General features: G+C 45.8%; 1 protein-coding gene across 1 annotated transcript; it reads right to left on the bottom strand.

Annotated features, from left to right (window-relative positions):
* Positions 1-1,831: 1,831 nt before the first annotated feature.
* On the bottom strand, positions 1,832-26,066 carry TNFRSF13B (TNF receptor superfamily member 13B; the record flags this gene model as incomplete). The annotated part of the gene is made up of 5 exons (XM_084237930.1): positions 1,832-2,088; positions 2,633-2,818; positions 10,821-11,066; positions 13,197-13,334; positions 26,006-26,066. The coding sequence occupies 5 exons, from the start codon at positions 26,064-26,066 to the stop codon at positions 1,832-1,834; spliced, it is 888 nt and encodes a 295-aa protein (XP_084094056.1).
* Positions 26,067-26,707: the final 641 nt, after the last annotated feature.

Below are 26,707 nucleotides of genomic sequence, written 5' to 3'. Positions count from 1 at the left end.
GAAGGACCGAAGTACACTGCTGAGGGGAGCAGTGGGCGGCAGGAGAGGTCTGCGCGCCATGTGGGACCCTCCTCCAGTGGCCGGGGAACAGCTGGGGATCAAACCGGTGCCGCAGAGGCTGTGGGCAGCTTCGCAACCCAGCACTCAACTGCTGTGCCACCAGGGAGGCCCCTCAAATCGGTTTTTAAAAGTAGTTTCATTTGAATCCTGCCACCCCATTTGTTCATGTCTTGCCTATGGCTGCACTGGAGCTACAATGGCAGTTACGGGGTCCTTGTAAAAAGGGATAATTTGGACACAGGCAAATAGGGAGGAGACCTTAGGCCAAGGAGAAGAACCTGGAACAGATCCTTCCTTTGAGGCCTCCGAAGTACCCGCCTGCTAAAAAACTTCTAGAACTGTGAGATCTAGGCTGTTTCTGCTAAGCGCCTGGTGTGTGGTGTTTTGTTCCAAGAACCTGAGGAAACTGATGCAGCCTGTTAGTTAGCCTGTGGATGGTGAAAGGATGGGCACCAGGCTTCTTGTCTCTACCTCCCAAGGTGTCTTATGTGAACCTTTGGTGCCTGTAGGTGTGCAAGATAATTTTGGGTGTTGCAGGTTGAATAATTTTAATTTATATAATCAGATATTTCATACCCTGTGAATGGTTGTCGGAATAATTATGCATGCTCAGGTTTAAATACTAGTAAAATAGGGATTTCAAATCTGATAAAAATATAGGTAACATCTGAATTGTGTGAGTGCTCAATAATTAGTGTATCAGTCAAAATCCATAAAATTTCACAAGAGTAAAGTAAGTCTAGAAGAAAAGGAAAGTTTACATAAAGGAAAATATTAAGCAAGCACTAGTGCAGGTTGGTGCCTCATGTGGTAAAGGTGGCTGCAACTGAGGACACTTCTCCTGTGATCCAGGAGACAGTTGTGTGCTTAAGGAGTCTCTGGTGCGCCGGGTTCAGCCTGCCCCTTCCAGTCCACCTCACACCCACACATGCACACACATGCACACACTGAAACACTTGCATGCACACATAGGTATGCACATAGTGCACAAGTACACACACTGTGTGAAGTGTTTTTTTTTTTTTTAAGATTTATTTATACAAGCACTGGGGTACAGGCCAGAGGTGTGGGGGGTCAGAGGATTCACCAGAGACAGAGCAGGGAACAGAACAGGCAGACTGATGAACTGCCGAGGGGAGCAGCAGGCGAGGCAGGAGAGGTCTGCCGCACCATGTGGGTATCGCCCTGGGTGACCGGGAATCGAACCCAAGCTGCAGAGGCTGCGGATAGCTTCACAGCGCTGCAACCACCCGGCTGCGCCACCGGGGAGGCCCAGGGGGCTTCTTTTTGTAAAGGAAGGTAGGCCATTGCTGCCCAGGCTGCAGCAGCCCACACGCATGCATGCGCTCAAGGCCTCCTTCCTCTTCTCCCACCTTTCCTGGTGTTCCCTCTTCAATGGAAGTCTAGCAGATGACCCGCTTCCCACCCGACCCAGCCCAGCAGGCTCTCTGGAGCCTGTCAAAGTAGGTCTTCAAACCCAGGCACTCAGCCTGGGCCCGGGGAGGTAGTGTGAGAAAGCTGATGAGCCATCCGAGGGGAAAACACGACCAAAACCAGCAACAGGAAGCGCAGGCAGGCAGCGGGGAAGGTTTTATTTCTAGGGGAGAAAGGTTCCCAGAGGGTGACTGAAGGTGGGCACGCCTTCCCCAGATCTCCTCACCCTCTCTCTCCTCCCAGCCCCTGCCTCTCTCCAGGCAGTTATCCTCTCACCGCACCGCCCTTGCGCCCCTCCGCTCTCTTCCGTCCACCCCTCTCCCGCCCCCGGCCATTGTCACACCGTGAGGCCCGCGTCCTGGACCGGCGCGCACACGACCTCGAGGCCGCCGTCGGGGGCGCGCGCACAGGGCTGTCCGGCCAGCGTCCCGCCGCGGCGCCACCACCTTCCTGCGCGCGGGGGGCCCGGCGTTCCCGGTCCTGGCGCGCCCGCGCTCTCCTGGGTGGGCTCCCTGCGCTCGGGGAAGCAGAAGCTGCACGTCTCCACCGGCTCCGGCGGCCCGCCCGCGGCGCTCCCCGCTTCCATCCAGTGATCTGCCGGAGGGGAAGAGGGTGTGGGACTTGGCAGGACTCCTCCGCCACCCTGTGCCCGGTGGACAGCCGGCCCGCCAGGGGGTTGTCAGAAGGAAACGCTACCCTTAGGTAGTAAAGTGGCCCCCAGGTCCCCACACTCACTGCCCATCCACCTAGCCACAGCCTCCCTTCTGCTTGGGGTGCCTGAGCAGGAATAAGCTTAGCTGACACTCTAGCAGCCCCCCTTAACTCCCCAGAATGATCACCTCCTCCTGGTTTTAGCCCTTAAAGTCCCCTGGAAACCCCACAACCACCCACCCAAGCCCCTGCTACCCAGACCACAGTGGGTCACCTCTACACCCACCCTGTCTCAGGAAACCATCTTCCTTCTTGCCATGATGTTGGCACCTGACTTCACCCAGACAGAAACAGTACTGCAGAGGCTTGCCCCAGACCACCCCAGGAAGGGCTCTGCGTGGGTTGCAGGGGCAGTGCCAGGGCAGAGGGATGTCAGAGGTTTGTCCCACCAGCAGTGAGAAGGTAAGAACCCTAGTTTCAGGCTCACCCTTGGAGGACTTGGCCCGGGTCTGACAAGGCCCTGAAGAGGGCTGGCAGGAGAACTGGTCCCCTCTCCTCTTGAGAAAGCAGGCCACGGCCAGGAGGAAGCAGCAGATGACGGCGCAGAGGCAGAGCCCTAGGGTGCTGTAGACCAGGGCCAGCTGATCAGCGCTCAGCTTCAGCCCCGGGGCAGCTGCAAGACAGCAAAGAGACCCTAAAGTCAGGATGGGTCCCTCACTGCCTAGCCCCCTTCTCTGAAGTGTCTTCTCCTCATGCTAGCAGCTCCCCTCTTAAGGCCCAAGCAAACCAATAGGCCACCTCCCCTCTCTTGGAAAGCCATGCCCCCTTGGAAGGGGACCCCAGCCCCCACTCCCCAGTAGATCTGACTGCTGGGAGGGTAGGGGTGGGATGGGGCGGAAATGTTTCCCTTTCTCATAAGGAGGCTTGGCTGCCCTGTTCGCTGGACTCTGCAGGAATCCAGGCTCCCCCCACACCCCCCGTCCCCCTCAGCTACCCCAGGCTGGTGGCAACTTCTTCCAAGTCCTCAGAGCAGGACATCTCTCGAGCTGGCCCTTTCGCTGTGGGATGTAGCCTGGGACAGTACCAGAGGTGGGTGGACAGATGTATAGATGATAGTCCAGGGAGGGTGCCTCTGTTTGGTCCTGAACCTTCACCAAGAAGGAGCTTTCCTGGGGTGCATGTATTTGAGGGTGAGACCACTGTAATTGCTGATGAGTCTGGTGCACAGGTATAAACTTGGGAGGGGGGTTGCAAAAGGGGGTCACTGATCACTCTACCTCTCAGGGCCTTGTGCCTCTGGTTTGGATGCCAGAGTCTCAGCCCACGACCAAACCCCTCCCCCTGAAGTTTCTCCCCACCCCAACCCCCCCTAATTTCTCTGGCCCCTTGAGCTGGGGCATTCCCTAAGCCCTAAGTGGAAGGATGAGCTAGAGTTATTATATGTGTACATGCCTGTAATATTCTCAAGACGCTCACTGTCCCTGCTCACTTACCAAGTGGGGTCTCCCTTCATCCTCCTGCTCCTCCAAAGGAGCCCCTGCAAATGACCCCTTTTTAAAAGCTGAGATGTCATTCATACCCCACCACATTCACCATTTCAAGTGTACAGCTCAGTGGGTTTCGGTGTCTACACAAGGTCCCACTACCATCTAGTTCGAGGACATTCCAGGTACCCATGGTCTCCTGTGTGTACCCAAAGCCTCGCCCTGCCCCCTGCCTGAGCCTGGACAACCTCGCCTCCACCCTCTGTCTCTGTGGATCTGCCTATGCTGGACATTTCCCGTGAGGGGGACTATGCTGTAGGGCTTCTGTCGCTTAGCGTGTTTTCAGGCTCATCCGTGCTGCAGCTCTTCCCTTCTACGGCTGAAGAATGTTCTGATGCCCTGCCACGAGTTTCTGTATGACTGTATGTTTTTGACTTTCTTGGATTGCTAGAAGAGTTGCTGGGTCAGATGGTTATGTCTATGCTTAGCTTTTTAAGGGCCTGTCAGGCTGTTTCCACAGTGGCTGCATTTTACACTCCATTTTGCTGAGTCTCAAGGTCTCCCTCTTTCCAGTCTTGGAGCTGCAGCTGAGAGCAATGGGATGGATGCCAGACCAATGCTTGGCCCACAAGGAGGCCGTGAGCGGATGTGGCCCCTCTTCCTTAAGCTCCTTAAGGTCATGGTTTTATAACGTGACGGGGAGAGAGAGAGAGAGAGACAGGAGGCTTGATGGGCTGGAGTCACCGCCATCGGTGCTATGCTTTGTATCCCACACCAGACTCAGACGCGCTGTGTGCAAGGGGAGCACGGTGGCATCACCCCATGCAGGTGCCCCAGAACTGGATACTGAGACCCAGAGAGGGGCGAGGGTCCAAGGAGAGGTCACAGGGCACAGAGCGTGGAGATGTCTGTGCATCCAACTCCGTGGTCCCTCCATCTGCTCACCTGCTCCCACCTGCCTCTGGAATAAAGCACCACACTGTCTGGGGCCAGAGAGGCTGGTAGCCTTCATGGGGAGACGGGCAGCCCAGCTGCCAGACTGCTGCTGAGAGCAAAAGAACTGTCATGACGACTCAAGACAAAAGAAGAAACATTTGCATTTGTCAAATGTTTTCAGGGTGAATTTTAACACCCAGACCAACCCTGAGACCGTGGCAGCAAGTGTTCGGAGAATGTCCCCAAATGACTGCCACCCCACATCCTGGCCTGGGCCTCACTCTACCAGCAGAATGCAGCTGTGCCGTCTGGCCTGCACCCAAAGAAGGCTTGCCAGCCTCTGTTTTTCTCTCTTGGGAGCCCTGGGCCCCCCCGTGAGAAATGAAGCTGGAAAGACCACAGGGAGGGGCAGGGCTTCGGAGCAGACAGAGAGGTGAGGCTTCTAGATGACTCCATCCCCAGAACCATCTGCCTGTGTGGCAGAGGGACCCCAAGAAACACCAGCAGAAGAGCTGGCCAGCTGAGCCCAGTGCCCCACAGAACCATACAAGATAATAAAATAGTTGTTATTGGTTGGCCAACTTCCAGATACCACGATAGACAACCAGAGCACAGTCTGCTCCTGAGGGAAGGAAGGATTTGTCCCAGCTTCTCTCTGTCCCCTCCTCCCAGAGCAGTAATTTGAGGTTTCTTATAAGGAAGGAAAACTAGGTTTCTGCCTGGGGACCTGTCCTTGAGACATGCTTTGCAAAGCCCCTGCACTGAGAAGCAAAATGCAAATTAAAGCTACAAGGCTCAGGGAGTCAGGCACCCACACCTTGATGGGAGCGGCCTCTTTTGAGGACTGTCTCCCCACATTGAAAGCACTTTCACCTTCCTGGTTCCTGTGGCCTCCTCACCTTTCCTGCTTAGGGACACATCTGACCCACACAGACACAGGTCTTAGAAAGAAAATAAAAGTCCCCAAATGAAGGCTCTTGGGCTAAGCCCACCCAGACTCAATAACTGATCTAACTGGTTTCAATCTCCCGGAGACTCTTCCCATGGCCCGAAGGAAGATGAGCTAATCTGTCACAAGGCCTATTTCTATTCCCCATAGGTAGGTTACCGAAGCCTGAAATAATCCCCTCATCCCCTGTCTTGCCCCTCTCTGCCTTTGGAAACCTTTCATTTTGTATGGCTGTTCAGAGCACCTTTCTCCTTGCGAGGTGGCATTCAGCCTGATCTGCGAGTGGTTTAATAAAGGCCAGTGGGTGGTTAAAATGGACTCAGTTGGATTTTTGGTATTTGACACAAGCATTCACTGGAGCTTTGTCGGTAACATCAAAAGTCCAGGGCAGCCTGGCTGCCCACCAGTAGATACGGCCTCCACGGGGAAGACTCCCCGTCGGTTAAGATGAAGGAGGCACATCTGGTGTCCTAAGATGGACTGACCCCAAGAGACATGAAGTGCAAACGGTGAGGGTGCACTTCAGATGCTCCCCATTGGTAGGAAACACAGAGGAATGTAAATAGGACTCAAATAAGAATATCTAGAAAGACAAACAAAAAACTGCCAGCAGCTGTTGCTTCTGAGGAAATGTTTGGATAGCGATTCCGCCCCTGCCCCCCGCCCCCGCTCGTTTAAAAAATGATATGTGTGTATCATCTATTCCAAACAGAAAATCAGTTCAAAGTGGGTCTGGTGGGCCACACTTCCAGAAAACAGCGTGAAAGTCCAGTGGGGAGGGCTGGGAGGCCACCGCGCTCCAAGCAGCTTTCAGGGCCTCAGGAGACATGCCCCAAGCTGCTTCTGCCTGGTAGGACGTGCACTGGGTCCAGAAACCAACACTGTTCTGGGGGTGGGAGATGGTTGGCCCTCTGGGACAGAGGGTCTCATTCCATGGTTCACTGTCTGCTGGGCCCTGGAGCAAAGGGGCACAGTTACCAAGTTTTCCTCTGTTCTAATCTGAAAATCCAGTCCTGGGGAGACGGCCCCTGGAGGTGCAGTTCTAAGAGCCACCACCAGAGGGCACCATGCAAGTGTGTGACTGTGGGAGCCTGGCTGGCCCAAGAGCACGCAGTTCATTTCCAAGTTGTTTGGTATTTCTTTTCTTTTTTCCTTCTTTACAAATGTTTTCAAAGCCATCTCTCACCTAAAAAATTAAAGGTTTGGGCTGACCAGTGGGGCGTGTTATAACTTGTTGCTTAGGCTGAACAGAGGGCCTCTGTGGCCCTGGCAGGGTGGACCAAGAACCCCTGGCAGCACTGTGAGCAGGCAAAGTGTAAAATGGGGCATGGCATTCCTGTCTCTGGGCATTGCTGTTGGCATGAGGTCATGCATGTAAATGTGATGGGGAAACTATGCCTTGTGGAAAGTTCCAGCAAGTCACCCAGTACCTTGTGCTGCCACAGCTCAGCCAGCAGGAGTTTGTCCCTGGAAAAGGAGGGAGGGGTGCCTCTGTGGGGTGTGCTGCTCCTCCTCCCTCGGGGAGCACTCTAGTGCACCGCCGTGGGCCATGTCCACGTGGCCAACCGGCCCACATCCTGGAGCACCGGTCCCTTGGCCCATCTACGCTTCCCCTACGCCCTGTCTTTCACATGCCTTGGTCAACGTCTGCACTGAAGGGGGGCTTCTTGTAGGGAGTTTGAGCCTGACTAGTGGGTAACTGGGGTCTCAATGCCCATCTCCTCAGGCCTTTCTCACAGAGGACCCCCACCTCCCGTGTGTGTGTGTGTGTGTGTGAGTGTGACAGCAACACTTAGACCATAGCAGGATGAGAAGGTGGGGACACAGGCTCCCACACAGACCTTCAACCTGCCCCTGTCTCAGCCCCCCACTGCCTGCCGCCTGGGGGCTGTGCCCACTGGAGTTAACATCTGCTCCAGGTTCTAACTGGACCTACATCCTCACTTGACCTACATCCTCACTTCTCTTCACAATTGATTTCCCCAGCTCCCTCCTTTCTGGGCCTCTACACCCTTCGACCACCCTCTTCTCTCTGGCTTCAGCCCCCTTATCAAGTCAGTCTCACTGAGGGTGTGGGTCCCTCTGGGGTCTTTGGTATCAGCTCTGGGGAGGCAGCTGAGGACATGGGTCGGCCTCCACCAGGACATTGACATCAGAGAGAGACATTCCACTCTCTGAGATAAACAAAAGGCGAGTGCTAAGTAAGACAAGCTACTGGGAATCCCGAAAGAAAGGAAACAACTCCTGGAACAAAGGGGTGTTGTCCGTGACCGGGAAATGTTGATGGCTCATGTCTGAGCAACAGCCACTTTGTGGAAGTGCCCCTCACTGCCCCCTCCCCCCCCACTTCTCTCCTCCCCTCACACAGACCGTTTGCTCTTCTCAGAGTCCTGCCTGTGCTCAGGCTGGTGAGCCAGGCCTCCTGCTCTGACTGAGCCCTCATGCCCCTCTCTCCCAGGGTGCTCCTGCCCCACGTCCAGCGCTCTCCCACCATGCGGGGCAAAGCCGAGCACAGGCTCCCCACAACTTCATAGCCTTTGGCTTCAGCAGCATAGCCTGGATCCTTTGCTGGATAGGGCCTAGACCTGGAAGGCATGGCTGACTCCCTGCTGCTCCCACACTGCTATCTGGCAGAAAGTGGTTATGGACCTGAGGACCTGAAGGGACTGAATACCAACTAGGCTAAAGAGGGAAAGGGGAGGCTTGTTGGCTTCAGGGACTGAGAGAGAGGCCCCTGCCTTGCCCCTGGCCATTTCTTCAGGACAGGGTTTGCCTCCACGTGGGATACCTGAAAATGGCCCCTTATGGGTCTCTTACCCTTCTTGAGGCCAGAGCTGGTGGGCATTTCTACCTTTCTCTGTGGTATAACTTATTCCTTCTAGAACTTTCCTGCTTGTTTGCCTTGGTGGACATACAACCCTTCCCAGCATCTCTGTGAGACCTTCTACTGGTCCCTTAAAGGCACACACCCCTGCCCCCCATATAGTGTTTCCTCCTCAGTCCTTTTATGTCCTCACACCTCCTAGAGCCTGGATGACTTTCTCCATTCCTGTGGCCTCCACTGCCATCTTGTAGGCCACTGAAATCCAGGTTTTTCAGATGAGATGCTCCCTAGAGCTCAGGATTCATATGCAGGTTCTGGTTGCCCCCAAAACTTACCCTCCCATGGGTGCACCCAAATCAGGCTCTTTGACCCTCTGGCGTTCCCTCCCCTAACTCTGTGTAGAGTTGAATGGTGCCTTCCCCCAAAAGATATGGCCTCCTCACCTGCAAATTGACCTTATTTGAGAAAAATATAACCTTATTTGGTAGACAGAGCATTTGCACCTATAATTAAGGATCAGCAGATGAGATCATTCTGGGTTAGGGTGGGTCCTAAATCCAATGATAAGTATCCTTATGAGAAAAGAGAGGACAGACCCAGACCCACATGAGATGCCACATAAAGATGCACTAGAGATGGGAGGAACGTGAACACAGGCTCCCTGCCAGGAGTCAGGGCAGGACAAGGGAGGGGGTGTCTGTGTCTCCGGGAGAAGACTGCATGGGAAGGGGCTGCACCCCAGAGCAGGGCGCTGGGAGGCCTCGAATGAAGGAATGACAGTTCTGAGAGGGATTCATGACAGACCTGGAGGGTGACTGAGTAGGGCCAGGCAGGCGTGGGGAATGTCTAGGGGCTGGCAGGATTTGGGGGTCCCACAAGTTGGACAGAGGACACATCAACCCCACCACTGGTGCAGCTAGACACAGGCTGGCTGCATTCTCTGTCCTCAGACAGGTCTACACCCACTCTCTCCCCAGGCAAGTGGCCAGGTATTTCCTGTTTATAATCCACACCAAGCCCAGCTCCTGCCCCACTGGTACACCCAGGCATCAGAGAGAACAGGACACTTAACCCCAGACCTCTGGAGACACAGGGAAGGGGCAGGACTCAGCAGGACAGTCCCTACGCCTGAAGCCTAGAGGGTCCCCATGCTGTGCCATGGTGCCCGTGGGACAGTGATATGACAGATCAAGCGGTCCTGCAGGCCCCAGTGGTTCCCCACGTACATACATATCCCACACACCACGTACCACAGCAATCCCATGGACACACTTTGCTCTTGGTGGACACACTTTGAAATCACAGACCAGGCCCAAGTCCCAGTTGTGCTAGGCACTTGCTGTGCAACTGTCAGTCACCCCAAGTTTTGAGTCTCAGCATTTCCATCTATAAAGTGGGTAGGATGGAAGACTAGTGCATTGGAGGTGGGAGAGGTTCCAGGTTTGCAAGAATTAAACCTATCACCTGCCACAGGACAGGCACAGGGGTCACCAGACACTGGAGGAGCAGGTGTGACCACCCTCTTCACCTTGGTGTTTCCTCACCAGCTCTGTCACTATGTCCCAGGCAGTCCCTCTCTTTGCTAAATTAAACTCAGCCACAAACACCCTCCTTGAGCCTGGCTGGCTTTGTGGTCTGAGTCACAGTGGCAGTGCAGTCTACAAGTTCCCAGGCCTGGCATCAAAAGGCTGTATGCACCTCTCTCTGACACCCTGGCCATCATCACGAGAAGGCCATGCCTTGTCAGCCTGCAGGTCCCAGGAAGCAGGTGAGAGACACAGCAGAGCCAAGCACAGCTGACCCCAGCTACCCCATACTCGCCGCAGGGCTGACTGTTACAAAGCAAGAGCTCACTGGTGAGAGAGCAGACAAGAGCAGTGACAGTCTAACTGAGAAGTGACAGCAGATGACAGTCTAACCAAGCAGAACTTGGGGCTGGCAACCTGGGTCAGCAGGCGTGCCAGCTCTGGCCGTGAATCTTGGCACCACGGCCAGGCCTCATGGCAATGATATTACCACAAGGGCGTGACAGCAAAGGGAAAAACCAGTCTGCCCACTGGAAGCTTCAGGCCTCCTGTCTTTCCGCTAATGGGCTGGCAACAGTGTCAAGTGATGTAGACACCCATGGCCTCTCTCGCCCATCCTTTCTGACACCACATAACAGGGGAGGTGAGCCAAGAGGTGTCTGCTGGGAGAATCAGCTCATTTCCAATGCTCAGCACTCAGCAGATGCTTAGTTTGGAGGAACCCTTCTCGTCACATCCAGCGTGACCAGCCCCCACCTGAGCTTTCTTTGTAATACCTTTTCCTTCTCATTTTGAGGAAGTCTCCACCGTAGAGAGCTAGCCAGGGCAGCTCGCAGGCTAATTGCTGCCCTGTGTTTTAAGAACTCCTTCGGCCCCATTACAAGACTCTCAGTGGTCAGTCCCCTCCACCCACACCGGCCCCCAGATCCCAGGCAGGTCACCCACAAGTGGCTTACCTGGTGCTGCCTCAGGGCCTCTGTGCTCTGATCCCTGGTACTGTCTCATGTTGTCCGGCCTGGTTCCAGCTTCCCCTGTCTGCTGCCTCCTGAGCTCTGGTGGTGGGGTCACTGTGTCCCTCAATTTGTTCTCGCAGAAATACTTGCATTGTGGGGGGTGACGTCCACAGATAGAGGCACAACTGATGCAGTCCCTCAGAAGCTGGTCATAGTACCTGCCTTGCTCCTTGTGGCAGCGGAGGGACTCTGGGAGACAGAAATGGGTGGCATGACTGGGTGACAGAGACCAGCAGAAGCCGTGGGTCTGGCGTCAATGGGCATACAAGTTAAAAGACAAATCACGTTTCAATCCTCTAAAAATAATTCCAAGGTAATCCTAGTCTTTCTCCGACATGTAAATGTAATTCTATACATTATCATTGTCCTACTTAGCCGTATTAGCTGCATTTTGATATGTAGTATTTGAGACCCAGTTTACAATGTTTTTACTTTTTATCATTTCTTCTTTGACCTATCTTATTATTTAAAGGTGCATTTCTTAGTTTCTAAACATGTAAGGATTTCCTAGTTATTTTTTTAAAGTTGGCATCAAATTGTTGTATTGTCACATCAAAGTCTTTATTTTTCGTTTCTTATAAAAGAGAAACATATTGCATATTAATATGAGGATCAGAAGGGAAAGCCAGAATTCGCCTTGATACATTGGGGAAGGGAGCTGGAAGGAAGAAGGGGAAGTTCAAGATAATAGTGTTCCTTCTGGCTTAAAAATTAATGAGAATCGCAGGAGCTTAAACAGACGTCAGGGCCAGGAAATAGAAGCCAAGCAAACCAAAGGCCTGTCACACTTACCTTGAGAAGTAACTTTAAGAGCCTAACAGAAATCCTTCCTTTCACAGGGCAAGTTTCTCATTTTTAAAACAAGATTCTATTTATAGAAAAATGTGACTCCATGCAAATTTTAAGGGCACATTTCAAAGGGGGTGCATGATGGAGGAAAAGAACGTAAAAGGACTGGGTGCATCCCTAGCACTATCACTCGCAGCTTGTGGGATCTTACCCTCTCTGTGCCTCAGTTTCCTTGTTTCCAAAAGAGGAATGACTATACTGACTTCTTAAGTCTGTGATGAGGATTCGATGGACCAGTGCAGTGTCTAACACATAATTTCAAAATTCATTTTTACCTCTCAGCCATGCAAACTCCCCAACCCTTATGTCCTTGACAGAGAAAGGGAAAAGACCATAAAAAGCGGGTGGGATTGGGACCTCAGCAAAGATCCCTGGATGGGACTGGAGGCCACATCCTAGCCCTGCCCCACCCCAGGGCTCCACAGAGGATGACTAACACCACCGCTCTGGAAACAGCCTGATGGCACGGCATGCCCTGAGTTTTCTGTGACCTTGTCCCCTCCTTTGGATGCCCTGTAATTCTTTCCCCACCTCCACGCCTTTGCTCACACTGTTTTCCCTTCCCACAGTGTCCTTCCATCTGACTTGCACATCTAAGAACTCAACTATCCATCCCAGGTGGCATTCCTCCAAGAATCCTCCCCTGCTCCTCAACCCTTCCGTCAGGGTGGTCTCTTCCAATTTTGGCATTTTATGGTACTTAACCTTTCTACCTTGAAATATAGTAATATTCCCTGTGAGATAATAACCTCCTTGAAGGGTCATGTCAGATTCCTATTTTCAAGACATTGGAAGGTTCCATGAATATTTGTGGGACAATACAATGAATGTTTACTTCATTAATGGATGATGGGTCAAAGGCAGAGAGACCTGGCTTCAAATCCTAACTTGTCCATGATTAAGCTGTGCAATCTTGGACAAGTCACTCAGCTTAACTGAGCTCCACTTAACAAGTATTTATGAAGCACTTACTATGTGTGAGGCATCATATTAAATGCAAGTCAGGCAAGGATTTCAGAGTCTGGTGGTGGAGACAGAAATGAAACAGATATACAAGAGAAAACAATATAAATTGGGATAAGTTCTGTCAAGGAAAACAATAAGTTAATGAAAAAGACCAGAAAGCAAAAGATATTTTTCAAAATAATCAGGAAAAATTGGAAATGACCTGAGTATCACGTGATAATATTTCTGGGGGTGATAAGATATTGACATGGTATTTTAAAGGACCTGTGTATTAGGGGTTCATGATCTAGTATTTACAGGTAAAATGATACGGCTTCTTGGGTTTGTAGAGTGTACAACATGTGCAAAGGTCCTAAGGTAATTTAGGAGGCATCCAGGGCCACTACACTGTACATCTTCCACCACCCCCTCCTCAGCACCCAAGTGCAGTGTGGCCAGAAGGAGCTCTGGGAGGGAAGAGAAGGGTGATACACTTGTCCCCTGGACTCAAGCCTCAGAACTCACTGCAGAAGGCTGCACAGGTGCGTGGAATCTGATAGTTGCAGATGGATTTGCAGGAGAGGCAGTCATTCAGCAGGGGATCCCAGTACTGCTCTTGAGTACAGAGCTCCATGATCACTCCTTTCCACAGGCCCTGTGGAGCTGAGAGGCAGGGAGTGTGAGAGCAGCTGGCATTTGCTGGAAGTTGGAACCCAGTGATCTCTCTGGCTCATCCCCACTCTCTGTCTCAGCAAGTAATGGGGGAACCTAGCAAATCTGGCTTCCACTCCAAGACTTAGTTGCTGGTTGACCTCGGGTAGTTACCTGAGCTTCCTAAGCCTCAGTTTGCCCATCTATAAAATGATCCCCTCTCTTTCATATCACATATGCCTTGCTTATGCCCTGGTTTCTGCTACATCTCTTCCTACCACAGGATCTTTGCATGTGCTATTCTTTTTGCATAATATGCTCTACTTCCCCCTCCTTAGCTGGTTATTGGCCCCTCATCTGGTAGCTCTCTCTTTTGCCTTCCTTTCCTCAGGGAACATTTTCTGCCTGAACCCCCAGATGAGGACACATCCCTTCTTCAGCACACTGACATGTGGTGTTGTCATTGTTGTCGCTGCATTTTATGAGTATGATTTTTTTATATCATCCCCCCTTAATTGTGAGCATCATGCAGGCAGAGATTCTGCCTAACTTTTTGTCCGCTGTTAGGTCCTCAGAACTTAGGGCATAGTAGGTGCTCATTAAATGAATGAAAAACAAAAAAAGCTGATATAACCTGTGCTTAACATGTAGCAAGTAGTCAATAAATGTTCGTTTCCTTCCCTTTTTCCTTTTTACTGAGGTACAAGGCACAATGACATGTATCAAGATCCTAAGTATATCGCACAGATCCTAAGTATATTGCTTGATTAATTTTTCCATATGAACACACCTGTGTCACTACCACCCACATCAAGGTAAAGAACATGTGTTGCACCTGAAGACTCCCTTGGCATCTCTCCCCACTAATACCCAGTCACACAAGTAACTTCTCTACTGGCTTTTATCACAGTGGGTTGTTAATATTGCCCATTCTTGATCTTTTGTGTCTGATTTCATTGGCTCCGCAAGACATTTCCACATAAGCAAAAACTGAGGGCGTTCATTACCAGTAGCCCTGCCCTACAAAAATGCTAAGTGTGTTTTTCATGCTGAAATGGACACATACCAGACATTAAAGTCAAAAGAAAGGATAAGAAACACTAGTAAATGTAACTACATGGGCAAATATATACACCATAATTATTGTATTTTCATATGGTCTGTAACCCTTCCTTTCCTCCTTCATAATTTAATAGATTAATGCACAAAACTATGATTGTAAACCTGTGTTGATGGACATACATTGTATTAAAAAAGTAAATAATCTGTGACAAACTTAATGATATAAATGAGAAGGGACAGAGTTGTAAGAACAGAGATATACGGTTGAAACTAAGTTGTAATTATTCAAACCAAGGCATATATAAGATCAGGATATTAATTGTTATCCCCAAGGTAACTACTAAGAAAATAACTAAAAATATGCAGAAAAAGAAATAAAAAGGGAATCCAAATGGTGCCTACAAATCAACTAAAAACAAAAAGAGCAGTAATAGAGGAATTGAGGAACAAGATACATTGAGACAGAGAAAACAAATAGATACTTGACAAAAGTAAATTCTTCTTTATCAGTAATCACATTATGTAAGTGGGGCTAACCCCCTCTATTAAAAGGCAAAGATTGGATTTTTAAAAAACAGGATCCATCTATCTGTTGGGTACAAGAGATTTATTTTAAACAAAATGACACAAAGAAATTGAAAGTAGAAAAACAGAAAAAGATATTCCATGCAAATTGTAATCCATAAAGAGCTTGGGTGGCAATATTATTGTCATAATAACAACAATAAAGCAGACTTTAAATTAAAAGGTTGGAAGAGACAAAGAAAAGTATATATTGATAGAAGTTTGATACAGCAAGAAGATATAACATACAAGCATGAACAACAGAGACCCAAAATCTGGAAATAAAAATTGAAAGAACTGAAGACAGATAGTTCTATAATAATATTTGGATACTTCTATACCCCTCTTTCAGAGAAGATCAATAAGGAAATAGAAAACTTGAACAATACTGTAATCAATTAGATCTAACAGACATATATGAAAAGCTCCATCCCAAACCAACAGAATACTTTTTCCTCTCCAGGACCCAAGGAATATTCTTCAGGACAGACTACACTTTTGGTCACAAAAGGAGTCTTTGTAAATTTTTAAAGATTTAAATCATCAAGATATCTCTTCTGATAACAATGGAAGGAAACTAGAAATCAATAAAAGCAAGAAAACTGAAAAATTCCCAAACGTGTGGAAATTAAACAACATATTCTTAACCAATGAGCCCAAGAAAAAAAAATCACAAGAAAAATTAGAAAATATCTTGAGATAAAGGAAAGTAAAAACACTACATACTAAAATTCATGGGAAGCGATGGAAGCAATAATAAGAGGGAAATGTATGTCTGTAAACACATACACTAAAGAAGAGATTTTCAAATTATAACCTAATTGCACACTTCGAAGAACTAGAAAAAGAAGAGCAAACAAAATTCAAAGCTAGAAGGAAAAAAATAATTAAGATTAGAGCAGAGATAAATAAAATAGAAAAAACAAACAAAACCACATGTTGGTTATTTGAAAAGATTAAGAAAATTCACAAACCTTTAGCTACATTAAGAAAAAGAAAAAAGTCCCAAATTGCTAAAATCAGAAAACAAAGGGGAGGCATTACCATCAATTCTATAGAAATAAAAAGGATTATAAGACACACACTATGAACAACTATACACCTAAAGGTTGGATAAAATGGACACATTTCTACAATCTACTAGACCTAACAATTGAAGAAAAGAATATCTGAACAAATCTACAACTAGTAAGGAGATGACTCAGCAATCAGAAAACTTCCAAGGAAAACCCCAGGACCAGATGACTTCATCAGTGAATTCTACCAACATTAAAAGAAGAATTATCACTTATCTCTGCACACTCTTCCACAAAATAGAAGGGAGGAAGATTTTTGGGTGTGTGTAGAAGAACTGGGGTGTAGGCCAGAGGTGCAGGGGGTGAGAGGATTCACCAAAGACAGAGTGGGGAGCAGAACAGGCAGATCTACTGAAATACACTGCTGAGGGGAGCAGCAGGCAAGACAGAAGAGGTTTGCTGCATCACGTGGGTAGCTCCCTGGCCTGTATTTCTATGAGATCAGCATTACGTTGATTGCTGGCCTAATGAAGATAGTGTAAAAAAAGAAAATTGCAGACCAACATACTCTACAAATATAGATGTAAAAGTCCTCAACAACATATTAACAAAGCAAATCCAATAGTATATCAAAAGGATTATATACCTAACCAAAAAGGATTTATTCCCAAAATGCAAAGATAGTTCAACATATAAAAATCAATCAACGTAATTTTCCCCAGAAATTGTGACGTAATTGATATTTAACATTCATAGACTTAGGATGTAAAATGTGATTATTTGATACACAAGTATATTATGAAATGATTACCAATAAAGTTAGTGAATACACTCACAAAAAAAAAATAAATAAATAAAAATCAATCAACATAAGGAAAAACCATATGATCATCTCAACTGATGCAGAAAAAGTACCTGAAAAATATCAACATCTTTCATGATAAAAATGCTCAAAAATTAACAATAGAAGGTAACCTACACAACATGATAAAGGCCATATATGACACACCAACAGCTAACATTATATTTATTCCATGATTAAAGACTGAAAACTCTTCCCTTAAAATTAAGAACAAGACTAAGATGATTACTTTTACCTCTTCTGACTAGAAGAGTCCAGAGTACTGGAAGTTATAACAAGAGCAAGAAAAAGAAAGAAAGGAGTTCGGAAATAGCAAAGGAAAAAGTAAAATGATCTTTGTTTACCAATGACATGACCTTATATGTAGAAAACCCTAAAAATTTCACACATATACAGCTGTTATAGCTAATAACTCAGCAAAGGTGTGGCTACAAAATCAGTCACATTTATATATACTTGAACAATTCTAAAAGAAAGTTAAGAAAATAATTCCATTTAAAATGACACAAAAATAAGAAAATACTTGGGAATAATTTTAACCAAGGAGGTAAAAGGAGTATGCACTGAAAACTACTAAACATAGATGAGAGCAATTAAGATGTAAACACATGTGTTCACAGATTTGAAGACTTAATATTGTTAGAATGTCAATAGCACCCAGAATGATGTACAGATTCAATAAAGCTCTAATAAAATCCCCAATGATTTTTTTACACAAATAGAAAAACCCATCCTAAAAATTTGTATGAAATTGCAAGGGGCCTCAAATAGCCAAAACAATCTTGAAAAGAAGTTGGACGACTCACACGTCCTGATTTTGAGAATTACTGGAAAGCTAAACAATATGGAATTGGCATAAAGTCAGACATATAGACCAATGGAATAAAATAGAGACCCAGAAATAAATTCCTGCATAATATGGTCAATTGATTTTTGACAGGAGGACAAAGAACTTTCAGTGGAGAAAAGATAGTCTTTTCAACAAAACTGAATATCCATATGCAAAATAATGAAGTTGGGCCCTTACTTCACAACAAATGCAAAAATTAACTCAAAATGCATCAACTAAAACATTTACAAGGAAACATAGGGGGAATCTTCTTGCATTGAATTTGGCAACACATTGCTTATAACGCCAACACAAACAGAAGGAAAAACAGATATATGGGGCTTCATCAAAATTGAAAACTTTCGTGCATCAAAGGACAAGATCAAGAGACTGAAAAGGCAGCTTAGAGAATGGGAACAAGTATTTGCAAATTATATCTCTGATAAGGGATTAATATTCAGATTATAGAAAGAATTTTTAAAACTCAACAACAAAAAATGATCAATCAAGTCAAAACTAGACAAAAGACTTGAATTGACATTTCTCCAAATAAGATACACAAATGGCCAGTAAGCACATGAAACATGCTCAACATGTTTTCAATGCAAATCAAAACCACAATGAGACACCACTTTACACCTATTAGGATGGCTATTATCAAAAAAGTGGAGAAAAGTGTTGGAGACATTATAATCTTCATGCATTGACCCCGGGAATGAAAAATGGTGTAGCCACTGTAGGAAACAATTTGGTCAGTTCTCAAATTGGTCAGTGATTCCATTCTTAGGTATATAGTCAAAAGAATTAAAGCAATGGCCCAAACTGATACTTGTACACCAATATTCATAGTAGTATTTTTCACAACAGCTAAGAGGTAGAAATAACCAAAGTGCTCAATAACAGTTAAAAATAAAACGTGCAACCCGCAGTGGAATATTACTCAGATATCAAAATGAATATAATATGGACATATGCTCCAACAAGGATGAAACTTGAAGACATTAAGTCAAATCAACCAGCCATAAAGAACAAGTATATGATGCCACTTAGAAGAAGTTACTGGAATAGTCAAATTCATGGTGTTAGAAAGTAGATTAGAGGTTATCAAGGACTGAGGGGAGGGGAGAAGTAGGTGTTACTGCTTAATGACACAGAATTTCTGTTTGGGATAATAAAAAGGTTTTAGTTATAGACAGTAGTGATAGTTGCAAAATATTTTTCATGTGCTTAATGCCACTAAATTGTCAACTTAGGAATGACTGCAATGGTAAATTTTGCTATATATGTTACCACCAAAAAGCAAAATAAGAAGAAAGTGGAACAATGCCTTCAAATTCCTGATAGAAAATTATTTTCAGTCTACCATACTCTATGCTGTCAATCAAGCATAGGGTTGAATAAGGGCATATGAGACATACAAAATCACAAAAGTTTTATCTTCTACCCTTGCACTATTTCTTGGAGAGCTCCTGAGGATGTGCACCATCAAATCTAGGGAATAAACAAAAAAATGAGAAGGGTGTAAAACAGGCCTCTGTTCCCCTCAGCAAAGAGGGAAAATAGGAATTCTCAGACTGGAGGTGAAGGAAATCTCCAGGGACAATTGCTTGACAGTCTAGAGAGATCCCAGCTAAACAGAAGAGAGGAAATGGTGTCTCCAGTGAAAACATAATAACAAGAGATACACCAGTATTTTTGCCCAATTGACAGGCTGGATCTGTCCAAGAGTATTACTGATACTGGCATAGAAAACTGAGGAGTTATGAACTTCAGGAAAATTAGTAAATATATATGGTGCAGCTATGAACAATATTTATATCATAAACATGTGAACAACTGTGAATGAATAACTCAGAGACTTTGAATTATGTCAGCTATAAAACAGTTTACTCGAGTGTGTGAGGGGAAACAGTCCTTTAGACTACAGTCTAAATAAAGTAAATAAAGGCAAAGGCAGGACTTCCAAGAGGCAGGAGAGGGGCAGGAATGAATGATATAGGCCTTTGCATTTTGAAGGCAAACTAATTAGCTGACAGCCAGCAAAGAGGTCAGTTTCAGGCTGTCATCTACCCTGGAGCATCCAGGTCAATTGTTCGTGGATTCCCTGGAAAACCCTGAGGCCATCATCATGGGCTGAAGCTCCAGGCTGCCTGGGTTTAACGCCTGCTGGTGCTACCACACATGCTTCCCCCACCCACTTGGGTCTGCCCATTCCTTGCGTGGGAACTGCTCACACTCTGCATGGATCTAACTAAACCTGCTAAGGGAAGCCAGGTGGAGGGGCGTGGTATGTACACAGATAGTGATGTAAGAGTTAAGTTCTCATCTTAGAAAGCAAGAAATCCAATCAGAATGTCTAAAATTGAAAAGTCAAGAACTAGCAGTATAAGCAAATTCTGTCCCGAGACTCTTTGAATGTGAGCCTCATAAAGTCACTGGGCAACAATGCTTAGAACTACTGGACTTCATACCCTGGGTCCAGCATTTCCCAGCTGTGTGACCATGGACACAGCTTCACCCCTTTGACACACAGTGTCTTTACCTGTTAAATGAGGATGCCATTGCTTACTTCATAAGGCCACTGCGAATATAAATACATGGCAAATACTTTGTTCACCATGGCAACGAGCACGTTAGTAAAGGCTTAACCTCCTGAACTATTGCCCTTTTAATATTGCCACTCCTTACTATATGGAGTGCTGTGCTGGTCAAGACCTGGACCTGGGTCAAGGAAATAAAAGGGCCAGTTCCTGCCACAAAGGCCTAACTAAGCCAAAGTCCTCTCTTTCTCTATACTGAAAGGAAGGGTCTGTCCCCTGGAGAAAGGAATAGGATGGAGGCAAGTACTAGCTTCTCATTTTTGCTCTCTAAAATTTTGGCAAGAAAATCTGTTGATGTGACTTGAAAAGAAAGAACAATAAAAGCTTCATAGACAGGAGAAATTTTCATCCAATCTTTGAGCAAACACTGCTTGCAATGTGAGTTGGGGCTATGAGGCAGGTTGTCTGGGGAGGGTAGGAGGGAATTTCAATGTAAAGAGATGGGGTATGGGCCTGGAGGAACCATGGCCTGAAATCTGGGCGACGTGGGAGAATTGACAGAGACCTCGATTGTATTAATCATGAAGGGAAAAGGAGGAGGAGGAAAGGAAAGAGATGGTAAGGGGAGGGAGAGAAGGAGAAAGAAAAGGAAGAGAAAAGGATGGTTTTTTTAGTTCAGTTACTGTATACAATTTCCCACCAGGTTTTTTTGGAAGTTGAAAATAACTGTAGACCTACCCCTGCCAGCCCCCAAGGTAACTTTCAGAGATTCTCAGGCAGTGAGACTGCCATTTCCAGCTGGATCTAAAATCAGAATTAAATGCAGTTCTGGGAGAACTAGTCAAGTCACTCTATTCTGTTTATAAGAGAGAAGTAGCCACTTCTCCCCATTGTAATGTTTGTTCCTGTTATCACATTTTGGAAACTCATTTGCCACGGTTCAGTGACTGAACGCATGCGGGGCCAGCGGTCTGGGTGGGTAGAGCACAGCTCTCAGTCAGTCCTGCGTCACGCTGGGGAAGGACCTGGGCAGGACAAAACCTCAGTTTTCCTTATCTGTCAAATGGAATTTATGGGCTTTCCTTTGCAGAGAGAGTTTTCTCAAGGATGTGAACTTGATAAGCAAGTGACTGGCCCAAGACATGGTGCCAAGTGGGTAGTTCTTCGCTGTAAGTAGTATAACATATAATGGATTAATTATATAACCATCTTATAACAAAATAATTATATTAATTATTATTAATAATAAACGTATCTTCAAGTTAACACTCCAGGCCTGGAGACTACTCCCAGAACTCAGACTGTAGTTCAAACATCATAAGTTTTAGAGACATTTTTTCCCATAGCTACCTGTCACCAATACTTGGTGATGTCCCTTTCCTCTGAGGTGTCATTGGCATGTCAAAAGCAAAGTAGCCCTCTTGTTCATTATGGAAGGAAAGAAAATAGGGATAACCTTTCAGGAGGGCAATTTGGCAACATCTGTCAGAACTACTGTTGTTTTCACTCTTGTAATAGCTATTTATATATTGTTATGGAAAGAACTCAGAGATACAGTAAGTTGAAAAGCAAAAATAAAAACAAACGAAGGTACATAATAGCCCGACTCACAGACTTTCTTCCTCTGTCTCAAAGTAGATCATAAACCTAAATCAAAGAACTAAAGCTAGACAACTTATTTTTTTTTTTAGGCTTCTTGTTTATGTTTTCACAATGTAAGATCTCTCCCATTGGGTGTGGTCACCATAATTTTCCTGCCACCAAAGCCTCCACCATTCACCACAGTCCAAATTGCTCTCCTCTCCTCCTGTTTTCTACTCCCCTCCCTCCCTGAGTGTCTCAGATCTACCGTCTGGCTTCAAGGGTCAGTCTTACAGTTTGTCTTTGTCTGATCCTTTGTTCAGTTTCTCTAGATTCCACATATAAGTGAAACCATTAGGTATTTATCTTTCTCCTCTGACTCACTTCCTTTAGAATAACTACTTTAAAATATGGAACAGTCACTAATTTGTGTGTCATCTTAGCAGGGGTCATGCTAATCTCTGCATTATTCTAATTTTAGTACATGTGACACATTTTAGAAGGAAACAGGAGAAATCATTATGATTTGACACCAACTTCACCAATGACTAACAATTGAGATACCAGACTTCACCAAAATGAAAAAATTTTGTGTTTCTCAAAACACCACCAAAAAAGTAAAAAGACAATCCACAGACCTGGAGAAAATATTTACAAATCATGTATCTGATAAGGCATTTCTATGGAGAATATATAAAGACTGAATAACTGAAAAATAAAAAAGACAAATAACCCATTTTAAAAATAAGTTAAGGAGTTGAATAGACATTTTTACAAAGAAGATGTATAAGTGGCTAAAAACATATGAAAATATTCTCAATATCATTTGTCATTAGGGAAATGGATGTCAAAACCACAGTGGGATATCCACTGTGATGGCTATAATGAAAAAAGATGGACAATTGTAAGTATTGGTGAGGGTGTGGAGAAATTAGAACCCCATTGCTGGATTAAGCAGGATTATAAAATGGTTGAGACACTTTGGACATTTTCTCAAAATGTTAAATACAGAATTGCCATATGACCCAGCAATTCCACTCCCAAGACAACTGAAAACATGTCCATACAAATACTTGTATATGAATGTCCTATAATAGCATTATTCATAATGGCTCAAAGGTAGCAACAATGAAAATATCCACCAGTTGACAATAGATAAATGAAGAGTGGTATAGTCCAGAAGGTGGAATATTATATGGCCATAAAAAGAACGAAGCACAATACATCCTACAACATGGATGAATCTCAAAAACATTAGGTGGAAGAAGCCAGTCACCAAACACAATATTCTATTTCTATAAAATGTCCAAAAGTGGCAAATCTATAGAGACAGAAAGTAGATTAGTGGTAGTCTTAGGTTGGGGTGGGGGTTGGGGACAGTGAAGATATAAATCTCGAACATTATAGTGATGTTTACACAACTCTGAATATACTAAAAACATTGAATTGTACAATTGAAACTTTATGGAACATAAATTACACCCAGTAAAGCTACTGATTCTAGGGAAGGCAAGAACTGGGTAGATGGAGGACATGGAAGGCAAGAGACTTTCTATTGTAGCTTCTTTTGTGATTTCTGGACCTCCAGTCATTGGCTTAACTATTCAAAAGACAAACTTAATGCTAAGAAAGTAGATCTTTAATGTTCTCATCACAAGAATAACTTGACTTATTGTGGTGATCATTTTGCCATGTATACATATATTTAATCATTATGTTGTACACCTGAAACTAATAGAGACAGAAAGTAGATTAGTGGTAGCCTTGGGTTAGGGTTGGGGTTGGGGCTATGTCAATCATTCCTCAATCAAAAAAATAAACTAAAAATGTGTAAAACAAACACCAAACAACCCTAGCTTCTAGAACCCTTCATGGGCAGCAAACTGCTACATCCGATGGGAGTGATATTGTCCCCACTGACCATCGGTACCATCCCTTCTCCCACCTCATCCACCACCATCTGTCTTAGGTAAAACCCCAGAACCATTATCCAGTGCCAAAGGGGCAGGAAACTCCAAGATTCGCATGGGCCAGCAGACTGGGAGACTGGGAAAGAAGCTTGTTGACATAAAAGTGAAGAATGGAAGCACTCCTCTTGTATGCCTGGGTCTGTGGGTCTGGCTGATACCCCATGTTCTCCTGCACCCCAAAACCAAAGATCAGCCAGAAAAGGTGATTTGTGGACCCTTCTATCTATGCTTCCTCATGGCCTTAGCTTGTTAGTAGGTATTGTATCAAGAAAGTCCACTGTGATTCGATTAGTTTGGAAAATGCTGGATTATAGAAAGCCAGTGGGGTTTTTTTTGTTTTGTTTTATTTTTCTAACAGCAGTACTTCTTAGTTTGTATTCAAGAGGGACTCTGGCAGGTTCAAGGCCCTTTAACGCTTTTGAGGGACTTTTGGTGGGACAGAAGTGCTTAATTTTACAGAGAAAGAAACCGGTCCCCAGAGAGGGACGCACCCCAGGTCTCACAGCAAGCCTGGGAGAAACACATTGGGGGGTTGGGGAGAAGTAGAATACCTGACTCCTGTCCAGGGCAGCCCCCTAGGTGTCAGGCCACAATTCTGGATGATTCCTGACTTGCTGGACTCCCTACCCCCAGCTGTTTTGTACTCTGTTCTCCGTACTCTGATTGTCCAACTCAAATTGTATACATTTGAGGTCTTACCTGGGGACCTGGTTGCTGGACACAAAAAGGAGTCAGAAGCTAAGCTCCCTCCCTGGGGACAGAGCAGAAGAGAGCAGGTCCTGATGTCCCTCGCCTGCCTTGGGCACCTTTGGGTGGGGGGTGTGCCCAGGACAGATTGGGATTCTTTCATCTGCCTCAGCAACCTATGCCTCCAGGCTGCTGCCTTTGAGCAAACCTTTAAAGCTGCCACTCATAAAAATTCTACAGGATAGACAATGCAGTTTCTTCAACAAATTAACACAGATAAATAATGAGACAGAATGGACTGCTCTACAGGAAAACACATAACCAAAAGTATAATATGAGTTAAGTTCGAATCCTGGTTTGAACAAATCAACTGGAAAAGCCTGAACTCCATCTGCAATTTGGTGATCCCAAGAAATCTTTCTCTTCAGAAGTAGACCCGGCAGGGGGTTAGCTATTTGGCTTTTGTTTTTCTAAGAATTTTTTTTGTGTTTTTAAAGAAGTTTTGTGTTTTGGGCCTCTCTGGTGGCGCAAGGGGTTAAGACACAACCTATGAAGCTATCTGCAGCCACTGCAGCATGAGTTTGATCCCCAACCAGAGAGCTGACCCACATGGCGCAGTAGACCTCTCCTGACTCACCCACTGCTCCCCTCAGCAGTGTATTTCAGTGAGTCTGCCTGTTCCGTTCCCCACTCTGTCTCTGGTGAATCCTCTCATCGCCTCCATCTCTGGCCTGTACCCCAGTTCTTGTATGCACAAATAAATAAATCTTTTAAAAAGAAAGAAGTTTTGTGCTTTGTTTTCAACAAACAATATGATGTTTGCAATTGCTTTCTGAATGGTCCAGTAGGACTGGAATTGGAGAAGGTGGCATGGATGCAGTAATATTGGTCATGTATCAATATTGTTGAATTTGGGTAACATATGCAGGATGGGTCTTCAAATTCTTTCTACTTTTGCATATGTGCCAACTCCAAAACACAATATGTTAAATGCCAAAGCAGTATTTTTTTTTTACAAATCTGTGTTCTTTTTTGGTAAACATAAGGACTTTAACCCTTCTTGACTCTGAGACTCTCTGCATTTCCTACACATTACCACCAGTCCAAAATTAGTGTTCAAGCACCACTTTCTGTTATTTGTGTTATGAAATAATATATCCTTGTTTTCTAAATAAAATATATTGTAAATATATGTGTGTATATATATATATATATACACACACACAACATATGATGTTATAAATATATATATATGTGTGTGTGTATTATTTTTTAAATGTCCTGGCCATTGGCCATGGGTTCAGGGGGCAGCTTGTGGTGTGGATCATGGAGGAATTCCTGACAAACCCCCCAGTCTTGGTAGCTCTACCCCCAGAGTGCAAGACACAAGCTCCCAAAGCCCCCAGACTCCACTTGCATGGGATTAGGGCAACTCCGGATAGACCAAACCTGTCCTCTACTGCAGCTCACCCACGAAACCCCACAAAACCCCACTGAGCCCACATGGGGTGCCCCTGATCGAGCCCTCCTCACTTCCACTCACCAGCCTTGCCTGCTCCCTTGGCTACTCACTCTGTTCCTTCTGGCTGGTTCGGCTCCGGCCTCCTCGCCTGCTCCGGGCCAAGCCACTCATTACTCAGGACGTTTATTATTAACCTTAGATTTGATTAGTGCCTGGCTGCACTTCCTGGGTTTTCCCCCAAACCTGGAGAATGTAAATCAGCGCCACCCCTTGCACCCCTGCGCCTGCGCACACTGTCTCAGGAACCAAGGCTGATGCTCAGGAACCAACCCCAGAGCTGGCTTGATGCTCTAGGAGTCCCCTTGGGTCTGTTTGCTGAGTCCCCACCACACCTTGCCCACTGGCATAGAGCAGAGGAAGGACTGGCCTGGCCTTCAGATGAGGTACAAACTCAGAGATGACCTACACCTTTTCCAGATCTGACCATGTCTCACTTGGGCCTGGTCTCTTGCCCTGCCACACAAGCCCCAGGATACAGCCAGGGTGAACCAGTTCTTTAGTGTCCAAGAATTGATCAGGCCCTTGCCTTTACCTAGGCCTCACCCTTGCATTTCCTATTTTATTGACTGGTCATCTCCTCTTATTCCTTCTTTAGACTCAGTTGAGGTGTCACCTCCTCTGGGAAGCCCATCCCTGATTGCCCATTCACTGCACTACTTCAGCTCTATCTACCCCTATCAAAGTCCTTGGGAGACTGATACTAGGATGGACAGCTTGGGTTTGAATCTTGCCTCTACCACTTCCCAATAGGA

Source organism: Talpa europaea (genome assembly GCF_964194135.1).
Source record: "Talpa europaea genome assembly, chromosome: 7".
NCBI lineage: Eukaryota > Metazoa > Chordata > Mammalia > Eulipotyphla > Talpidae > Talpa > Talpa europaea.
The sequence above is the reverse complement of the archived record's forward strand: the minus strand, read 5'-3'. Positions and strand labels throughout refer to the sequence as shown.